Raw genomic sequence first — 9,626 nt, forward strand, 5'->3', positions numbered from 1 at the left:
TTCCTAAATTTGGCGGGGTTTTGCTAAAATTTGCCCAAAGCTTCATTAAGTCTTTCCTTTCCGGGCCCACCAATAAAATCCCGATGAACGAGATTTACCGACAGCAACCAGGGAAGATGTTTATGCCACGTCACGTCGCGCCAAGCGGCTTGCGTGTCAAATACACCGGGTCCCACAGCATCAACAGAAGGGACCAGTAGACCGTCGACGTCATCGCCTCCCTCGCCTATCCACTCGGCCGTTGGTGCTCCCCAAAACCACCCAGAAGCCTCCACTTCACTCGCTCTCCGCTCGCCGCGCCATGAGCGCCGCCGCCTGCCTGTTTGCCGCCGCCGTCTCCCTATCCCACCCGTCGACCTCCGCACCCGCCTCCGCGGGACGACGCTGCCTTCGGAGCCGCACCACCCTCCTCCCCTGCTCCCCGACTCGGCGCCGTGGGCCGGTCCGGGCACTCGACGAGCGGCTGCTCGAGGCCGCGCCGGCGGAGACCGAAGAGGTTGAAACCGGTGTTGATTTAGGGGGTGGAGGCGGGGTCGCTGAGGGTGATGAAGTTGGAGCAGAGGAGGTGGATGAGGAGCTGGAGCTGGAGCAGCGGCCGCCGCCGAGGGCTTTCGTGAAGAGCAGGCGGCAGCGGCAGGAAGAGGAGGAGGCCGCGGCGGGGCAAGACAGGTTCAAGCTCATCAACGGCAAAGAGGTAGCTGCTTTGCTTTTGGTGGATTGGACGGCCTGATTGACAGATTGAGCGGTTTTCTACTGACTGCTGCGTGTGCAAAATCTGATAATCTGCAATGATCCATCAAATTCACCGGAGAGAACTTTTGATTGTTATCTCTCCTCTAGATATTTTGATCCGTGACATGAGCATTGGAGCTGTGGAATTGTTTTACCTGGCAATTTCAGGCTTTCAGCATGTCTGATTTCTGAAGCTGTGGACATGGCTACCTGCAGATATTTCAAGAGAAGGCTTATCTGGTTGGTGTTGAGTGCAAACGGACAGGAGGGAACCTCTTCGGCATAGAGGAGTCTCTTAAGGAGCTGGAGCAGTTGGCTGATACCGCGGGCCTTGTGGTGGTCGGCTCAACCTATCAGAAGTAAGCTTCTGTTTGCCTGGAACATCTCTACTGAGCCTGCGCTGTGCTCCACTGGCAACGGTGGTTATATGTTCTCACGATAGATAAAGATGGGCCATTGGGCCACCCTTGAAAAACTGAGATGCATGGTCAATCTAATGTATGGTCCACAGGAACTTCACGGTCAACTCCGATAGATGAAACACTACTGTTAGTTCAAATTTCAAAATGTATGTGGTGGCACTGCCACAATTTGGCATAAATTTAGCTCAAACTTCCCTCTTAATTTTCTGCATAATATGTAGTGTTATGTACTTTACATAAGATTGTAAAGCTATGGCATGACATAGAAACCGCATGCCTTGCCTTTTCTTATTTCTACAAAGTACAGTGGTTCTCATGCTTTCTATTTTCCAATAGGCTTTCTGCCCCAAATCCAAGGACTTACATTGGTTCAGGCAAGGTTTCTGAAATCAGGAGTGCAATTCAAGCCCTTGATGTTGAGACTGTAATTTTCGATGATGAGTTATCCCCTGGGTAAGATTCTCACTTATTACTCTGCTATGTGATTCGATCTGTTTTCCTTGTTTTTCATATCTCAGAACCATCAAATGAACCTAACTGTATGATCTTTACCTTGAGCTGATCGTTAACTATTATGGTCAAAATATTGGTTACTTTTTTTTGAAATAATGGCAGGAGCTCTGCCTTTTAATTAAGAAGAATAGAATTGGCCTAGTTTATAAGGGAAACCAGGCCTGAAAACCTTACATACGTACGGATTAACACACAGAAAGAACCCACATAACTATAACACAATAGTCCAGCCGACTAACCCGTGGCAACCCACTTACACAGAGAGGTAGCTCACAAACCAACGGTGCCCACCGCATATCATCCTTGCCGAGCTTATCACAATACCTGTTATCATTAGTTCTGAGAGTACCTGAAAGAATGTAATTTTTCAGTCTCATAAATGGATGCCAGTATAATCAATTTTTTCATTTTTCCTCTATACCTAACCAGGATATATTTGGAGAATTTATCTTATGATTTTGACACCATGTACTTGTGTCGACCATACAATGTTTTCACCTGCTTCCTAATCATATTTTATTAAACTGCTAACCACCTCAGATTGGCCTAATAGTTGCTCTGATAGATGATATTCCCAATAATGATTTCAGACAACTACGTAACTTGGAAAAGTCATTTGGTGGGAGTGTCCGAGTCTGTGACCGAACTGCTCTTATTCTTGATATTTTTAATCAAAGGGCAGCAACACATGAAGCTGCTTTACAGGTAAAAATCACACACAGTAGCTTTATTAACAGTAGTATCTCGTGGTATCATTTATTGACATTAAGTTTGCAGTTTTAAGTAGAATGAACATGCTTGTTGTCTGCAATTCTGTTTTCCTTTTTAGGTCACCTTGGCACAGATGGAATATCAACTTCCTAGGTTGACAAAAATGTGGAGTCACCTTGAACGGCAGGCTGGAGGTCAAGTTAAGGGTATGGGTGAGAAACAAATTGAAGTGGACAAGCGCATCTTGAGAACTCAAGTAATATTCTTTCTGGAAGTTTTTTTTTTTGCTCAATAAATACACACAGGACTGTGTTATTAGCTACCACTATTGGTCAATGACAGGGCACTCTGTCTCTAATGACTGTGGAATAAAAAGTAGATGGCTGGCAGACATTTCCTAATAATATGACAAACTCCTATTGATAATTCATTTATAGGAGTTATGTATTTTCCTTGTCATATTGTACATTGCTGAATTTGTAGTGCTGAACTTTTTTTTTGGAACTTGTGGATCTCAAACATAAGTGTCTTTGACAGATAAGTGCTTTGAGGAAAGAATTGGAATCTGTTCGGAAACACCGAAAGCTGTACCGCAACCGTCGCCAATCAGTTCCTATTCCTGTTGTTTCTCTGGTATAACCATGTAAATTTCCTTAGAGTGACCAAAAGTTTCCTATGCTCTCTATTCTACAAATATACTTAGTTCCAAATATTTTTCAGGTAGGGTATACAAATGCTGGAAAAAGTACACTCCTGAACCGCTTAACTGGGGCTGATGTTCTTGCAGAGGATAAGTTATTTGCCACGTTAGACCCAACTACAAGAAGGGTCTTGGTATGTTATCAGAAAACTCATGATCCATAAAAAAATGAAAATAAGAGATTTTTTTAGTCATGTAAATTGGATAACTGACATGAATAATCTCTATTTATTATCATTTGTGTGCCTTTGGGAAGGATTTTTTTTGGGTAAGAACTACCGATCATTATATCTACATATGACCATGACTGAATGTAATTGTGTATTACTTTGCAGATGAAGAATGGGGCTGAGTTCCTTCTAACTGATACTGTCGGATTCATTCAGAAGTTACCCACTATGCTGGTACATATCCACAAAGCATATTCCTCTTGTTTACATGTTATGCTCCTGAAGAATAAAACTGCAAATATTGAGAGTTTTTCCTATCTTTATGGTGTCAACTTTGCATATATCGTTTATTGATAATACCTATCCAGGTAGCAGCATTCAGAGCAACACTAGAAGAGATATCAGAATCATCAGTTATAGTTCATCTTGTGGACATTAGGTATGGAACTTATACTAGGGGTTGTCTTTGTTGTGGATTCAATTTAATGCATCTATATGGACTGTACTAATATTGTGTCATGTGTTCCAGCCATCCATTAGCTCAACAACAGATAGATGCTGTTGAAAGAGTATTGAAGGAGTTGGATATAGAGTCAATCCCCGAATTAATTGTGTGGAATAAGGTTCGTTTTGCTCAAATATTTGACCCGTTTGGTAAAATTTTCAACGTTTTCACTTTATTTCATATTTTTAGAGAGTAGAGATGAGATTTTCTGATCATAGTCATTCTATACTTGATTTAGTATTAATGCCTAATTGGCTAATTGCCTATGCTAACGGTGAATTAAATAGTGTGGGAGCGCTTTTGAACAAAAGTTGCTGCTGAATGTGAAAGGGTTCTCATTTTTATTCTACCTCTGTCTGTCACTCACTCTGAATAGGTTATGTTCATATAAATTTTTTTTAATGTAGTAGTAAATCCATAATATTTATACAAATGGTGCGGGGTTCTGTGGAGCTTTGATTTGCATTGGCTCATTTGTTCTATCTAATCTTCACATTCAATCATAATCGTAGTCAGAAATTTGGAATAATAGTGCAAGCAAGACACAATTATACATTTCCAACTGGAGCTGATTCTTCAAGTGTTTTTTTTTCTTGGAACTGAGCCCAATTTGTATGTCATGCAGATTGACAATATGGATGAACCATTGAGAGTAAAAGAGGAAGCTCAGAAACAAGGAATAATCTGCATATCAGCCATGAATGGTGATGGTTTGGAAGAATTCTGTAATGCAGTTCAAGCAAAGTTGAAAGTATGTGTTCCCCCCTTGTAGGCAGAGTTGTTGTTTTTCAGACATGCCTTTTTGGGTATCTAGTGCACTTAATTTATTTGGAATAAAGGGCCTCTGTCCTCCAAATCTAAGTATTTTTTGGAGCTGGTCATTTCTAGCTCCAGAAATTATTGGAGAGGGAGCTGTAGGCATATGGATGTCATGGTGCGTCAGTCAACGGGCCAGGAATCCTAAGGTTTAGTTAAAGAGATAGGATTAGATAAGGTTGTTAGGAGGTACAGTTTTGGGATTTGTTAGGGGCTGGCTATATGTAAAGAGAGGCACGGCAGTTAGCTGGGGCAAGAAATGAGGAACAGCCTGTCCAATTCCCCCCAAAGTCTCTCTCAAAATCGACTTTGCCCAGCTATCTTCCTGGCAATGTTAACCCTAATGATATAAGGATCATAAACACAGAGGGTATTTAGCTGAGGTATTTCTTATTTTGGATCAATCACGGATGGCATACTCAGTGCTGAAAGCTCCCACACATGAGGTAGGTATGGGGAATGGGATTTCTAAGTATTTCTAGTTAGAGCTGTGGAAGGGATTAAACACAGATGTTTAAAGCATCTATTTTATCGTACAAGTTTCAAAAATCTGCATCTAATCTGGAGTTTTGTCAATCATGACGTAAATCATGCATATTTGTCTTCTACAGGACTCAATGGTTCCGATAGAAGCTATTGTTCCGTATGACAAAGGAGATCTCCTAAGTGACATACATAAGGTTGGAATGGTTGAAAAAATGGTGAGTGTCCTATTTGATTTAAGATGCAATTTCTTTGGCAGTGGTGTTTTGATCTTTTCTTTCCTGTCGTCAAATTTATGCCTTTGTAATTTTGTTCTGAGCTAAATACATGAGTTAATTCATTCAACTACTGCCAAAGAGATAGTCTAGTCATGGAAGCATATGCATGGGTTGATACTAGTTAGAAATTTCTTTGTAAACAATCACTCATTTTTGCTTATTGCAAATCTGGACATACTCAAGTGCATGATATATTAATTTCTTGAGAAACTTCCATTTAATAGAAAATTTACAATTTTTTGCATTCTTGTTTGGAGTTAATGATAACTCTCCTCTTGCAATATTTACTGCAGGAGTACAAGGAAAATGGGACATTTGTAAAAGCTCATGTGCCTCTACCTCTTGCAAGACTTCTCACACCTCTACGGCAGCAGGTGGTGGCCACAGTGTGATGTGCATGTCCTCCATTCCTTGATGCCATTGGCACTCACATAATTAGCACATCTTGTAGATTCACAAAAAGAGTAGCTTTGTTGTAGAAAATTTAATCATAGATTATTTCCATTGTCTTTTATCAGTGTAGGACATCAACACGTGCACAGGATTAGATAGCTGTATTATAGCACAACAGAATTGTAAATATTCTCAGCTGAATTTTACTCTCTTTTCCCAGTCTCAGAATCATTCACTCTACAAGATTGTGTAACTGTGCTATCATACGCATCCCCATGAACATTGAACAGAAACTGGGAATCCTCTGGTAACAGATTTGCAGATAGTCAATCTGGGTCCTGCAGTAAAAAGACATCTCAAGCTGAAGTTTATAGTAACAAGCAAAAACTGTCAATATTGTTTGACCTTTACATGGCAATACAACCTTCAAAAAGAGGGGTAGTTCACAAGACCAGCCGACTTTTATGCTAAAAATTCTTTTGGCTTCCGCTGATAAAAGCAGTGCACCATGCTACCTTATCAAAACTAAACAATCAACGCTTAACCATGAGGCTGACATGCACATACTCAGTTTCTTCTCTATATCAAAACTGTAGTCGTTTGAAATATCACTATAGATAATCCACAACTACTACAAATGTAACTATTACTTATGTAGCAACAGCCTGTGCTTCGGATGCAACATTTTTGTGGAACAGACTCAAGCTTGTGCGTGCAATTGGCTCCCCAAATAATGTTGCTGTCGATGACCTGAGAATTTTCACCTCAACGAAGTCACCAACCGCTGGCTTACGTGCTTCTTCACCTTCGAGCGTGTGTGGTACAGGGACACTGGCAAATGACACCTTATGCCCCCTATCAGTCTTCCCTGTCAGCTCCGTTTTGGGAGCACGCTTATTGGGTCCCTCGACAAGAACAAGCTGCACTGTACCAATTTGAGAATCGTAGTTCTTCTTTGTGGTCTCACGGAAGGTGTTGATTAGTTCTGTGAGTCTCCTCTGCTTGACATCTTCGGGGACATCATCCTCGTAATTCCGGTGAGCATGAGTCTTCTCTCTCATGCTATATGCAAACATGTAAGCCATATCATATCCAACAGCCCTTACAAGGCTGAGGGTTTCAGCATGGTCATCTTCTGTCTCTCCACAAAAGCCTGCAATACATCAGAAATATACATCCCAAATTAAAACAGAGTAATGTAATGAACTGTATTAAGGACAAATCTGCTGGTTGGATCATAGAAGATGAAACTAAAAAAATTGCATGCCACTATGAATGGTTCAAGAAATCCGGGATACCTAAGTACATATCTGACATAATTACATAAATATCACCAAATGCTAGTGCTACTGTTATAACTTAATAAATCAAGTAATCTCAATCTCATTTAAACTGCCATTCATACCAGCGAACTAGCAAAGACTCCATGGCCTGTGCCGAAACAGCTTTGTAGCATCATGATATAAGAGCTGTCCACATCTTCAAAGTTACTTGCTAACTAGTTGTAAAATTACTGTCATATTCTAGCTTATCAATAATTCAATATATACAACGAGATAAATGTTAACTTTTTTTTCATATATCAATAAGCCATTCTACTCAAACTATGAAGCGAATAAGTCTTAAGCAAGAGCAGGAGAAATAAATGGAGGATTCAGATTCAATTAAGGCAAACACAGGACATGATCTGTATGATACCTAATTTTTAATTGTAAACAAAGCGTACCATTGTCATAAACATCAGCAAAGGATAAAAATTAGGAATCAGCAGCAAAGCAGAATAATTAGGAAGGTATAGACTTTACCAGCTCATGATCATAAAATTTTGTCGCAAAGTCTCTATAGGCTTCACGATTCTCTGGCCTGAGGACACGGTCAACTTGAAGTTCATTTGACAGGATAAAAGCATGCCACGCAGGGCTGAAACAACGATTGTCTGTAATATGAAGAGAAAGGTAGCCTGCGTATGCATCAATGACCTGCAATATATGTCAGGGGAAAAATACAATTGCATTATCAGAATACATGCAGGTACTGTGTTTGCAAGGAAATTCTGAAACTTACTCCATTGTAAATATATTTTTCAGTGTCTGCTTCGTCAGTTATACGAGGAATTATGTGCCCCTTCATGTCATTTGCTGATAAACAATGATAAGAAGTAGCTTCTGTCCTGACCACACGTCTTTTACTTGTTTCGATATGTGCGCACAAGTTGGAAATAAATTGTACCGCTGCTACCTCTCGAGGAGCAAGTGCATCCATGTCTTGTTGATTATAATCCATGCCCACTGAAAATAGTTACAGTAAGTACAATGGGTTCAACGATAGTTGCAAAACTATACAAAAGATGAAAGACAATGATTAAATTCACCATTTCTCTTTTTCATACTTCCTAGGTGGGAAGTCCTTGTACTAGTAGTCTTAATTTTCTTCTTCATCTCTATTTTTTTATCATCAAAGCTAGCACTGGTAGAACCTGATAATGAACCATAAGAGGAATCAAAGACTCAAGTATATGAGCATAGTACTTTATTTAGATCAATAGTCAAATATCAATTATGTTCACCTCTTTTCATTTTTGGTGGTTGGGACGCCACAGTAGTAGGCTTAATTTTCTTCTTCATCGCTGTTTTTTTATCATCAAAGGTACCTGGTAATGAACAGTAGGAGGAATAAGTACATAAGGATGAGATAGTACTTTATTTATTAACAAAATATTGGAAAAGAGTCAAACATCAACTATGTTCACCTCTTTTCATTGGACTCGCGTCAGTAGCCCTCCTTTTTTTCACAGCATTGAAAATCATCATTGGTGACCTAAGAAAACTTGGTGTTTTCCTCTTCCTTGTAGTCCCTTTAACCCTCCCTGCCACGGTCTTTGCTAGCTCTGCATCGGACTCATCTACCTCTGCATCGGACTCACCTAGCTCGTGCACATATGCACCTTTGGTTGGTCCCCTGGGACCATCAGAAGTATGAGAGTGACCGCTACTGCTACCCGTGCGAGAGGCTTCTGAAATATTTGTGGCAGAACCATCTGACTCACTTTCAGTTTCAGCTACTACGTCAAATAATTCCTGCACGTAATCAATAATTGTAAACATAAAGGGGTACAAATAATGACATCAACCATAACACGATTGGAACGATCTATGAAACATAAAAAATACAATTACAAATGCCATGAATTAATTAGATGGACTGCAGCAGCACTGCTACAAAACTGTATGCGTTGCACACCACAACCCAATACACAACTAAGACCCATGGATTGAAGAATTACAAGGTGCTGGTTCTTAGATCCATAAATGAAAAACTTCCAGAAATTGGGAGACAGTGAGACGCACTCACGGGGGAGGTTGGACACCGGGGACGAGGGACGGTATATGGAGAGAGATGGGATCAGATCGGCTGGTGGCATGGTGTCTTCTTCCTCAACATCCTTGGCAGCGCCGCCCTGGGCCTTGTGGCAAAGCTCGAAGAAATGGGATCGGGATGGGATCGACGGGAGGAGTAGCGAGCGCGAACCACAGCTTCTCGCAACGCCGTCTCCAGACGGATTAACGGAGCGAAGCGGATGGTCCAGCCCCGGGGCTGTGCTTGGACGGGCTGAGCCCAGGCGGGACCCAGATGCAAAATAATTAAACAATTAATTTCTTTAATTATCTGCTTTGGGATTCGTGCCATTTTTTGAAAAGAGAGTACTGGAGCAGCTGCCTTAACTCTTTCAGCGAAACTGAAGAAGGCTGAGAAGGCTGCAACAGAAGGCTAGGAAAGGTACGAAGAACAAGTTCGCACAAGTCAGGTTATGTACTTAGTTACTAATACTATCTTTGTTGATGTATACATGTGTATGAATCAGGTCAAGGTTGCATGTCCATAATCAGAAGCTGGAAGATGCTA

General features: G+C 40.9%; 2 protein-coding genes across 4 annotated transcripts; one reads left to right on the forward strand and one right to left on the reverse strand.

The window, feature by feature from the left end:
* Positions 1-215: 215 nt before the first annotated feature.
* On the forward strand, positions 216-6,011 carry LOC136483977 (uncharacterized). The gene is made up of 13 exons (XM_066481142.1): positions 216-694; positions 949-1,091; positions 1,491-1,607; positions 2,258-2,372; positions 2,497-2,634; positions 2,916-3,011; positions 3,099-3,212; positions 3,414-3,482; positions 3,617-3,687; positions 3,778-3,871; positions 4,379-4,504; positions 5,181-5,270; positions 5,624-6,011. Exons 1-13 carry the CDS (start codon positions 302-304, stop codon positions 5,720-5,722), a joined length of 1,665 nt encoding a protein of 554 aa, XP_066337239.1. The 5' UTR covers positions 216-301; the 3' UTR covers positions 5,723-6,011.
* Positions 6,012-6,210: 199 nt separating this feature from the next.
* LOC136483978 (uncharacterized) lies at positions 6,211-9,291 on the reverse strand. Of its 3 annotated transcripts, none has more exons than XM_066481145.1 (7): positions 9,075-9,291; positions 8,473-8,800; positions 8,290-8,373; positions 8,113-8,199; positions 7,788-8,011; positions 7,529-7,702; positions 6,211-6,876 (listed from the first exon to the last, which is right to left on the reverse strand). In XM_066481145.1, the coding sequence occupies exons 2-7, from the start codon at positions 8,531-8,533 to the stop codon at positions 6,826-6,828; spliced, it is 681 nt and encodes a 226-aa protein (XP_066337242.1). In that variant the 5' UTR covers positions 8,534-8,800; positions 9,075-9,291; the 3' UTR covers positions 6,211-6,825. The 3 variants fall into 3 exon arrangements, with proteins under 3 accessions (XP_066337242.1, XP_066337240.1, XP_066337241.1); XM_066481143.1 differs by having other exon boundaries at positions 8,095-8,199; XM_066481144.1 differs by having other exon boundaries at positions 8,095-8,199; positions 9,071-9,291.
* Between the last annotated feature and the right edge of the window lie 335 nt (positions 9,292-9,626).

This window comes from Miscanthus floridulus, chromosome 9 (assembly GCF_019320115.1).
Source record: "Miscanthus floridulus cultivar M001 chromosome 9, ASM1932011v1, whole genome shotgun sequence".
In the NCBI taxonomy this organism is placed as follows: domain Eukaryota; kingdom Viridiplantae; phylum Streptophyta; class Magnoliopsida; order Poales; family Poaceae; genus Miscanthus; species Miscanthus floridulus.

What these genes read in the sequence shown, in the direction of transcription:
- LOC136483977 (XM_066481142.1), top strand. Translation starts at nt 302, where the DNA reads ATGAGCGCCGCCGCCTGCCTGTTTGCCGCCGCCGTCTCCCTATCCCAC. An exon ending in AGCTCATCAACGGCAAAGAG is followed by an intron (nt 695 to 948) that starts GTAGCTGCTTTG and finishes GGCTACCTGCAG; the next exon opens with ATATTTCAAGAGAAGGCTTA. An exon ending in CAGTTCAAGCAAAGTTGAAA is followed by an intron (nt 4,505 to 5,180) that starts GTATGTGTTCCC and finishes TGTCTTCTACAG; the next exon opens with GACTCAATGGTTCCGATAGA.
- LOC136483978 (XM_066481143.1), bottom strand. Translation starts at nt 8,533, where the DNA reads ATGATGATTTTCAATGCTGTGAAAAAAAGGAGGGCTACTGACGCGAGT. An exon ending in AAGTATGAAAAAGAGAAATG is followed by an intron (nt 8,012 to 8,094) that starts GTGAATTTAATC and finishes AACTATTTTCAG; the next exon opens with TGGGCATGGATTATAATCAA. An exon ending in AAAAATATATTTACAATGGA is followed by an intron (nt 7,703 to 7,787) that starts GTAAGTTTCAGA and finishes CATATATTGCAG; the next exon opens with GTCATTGATGCATACGCAGG.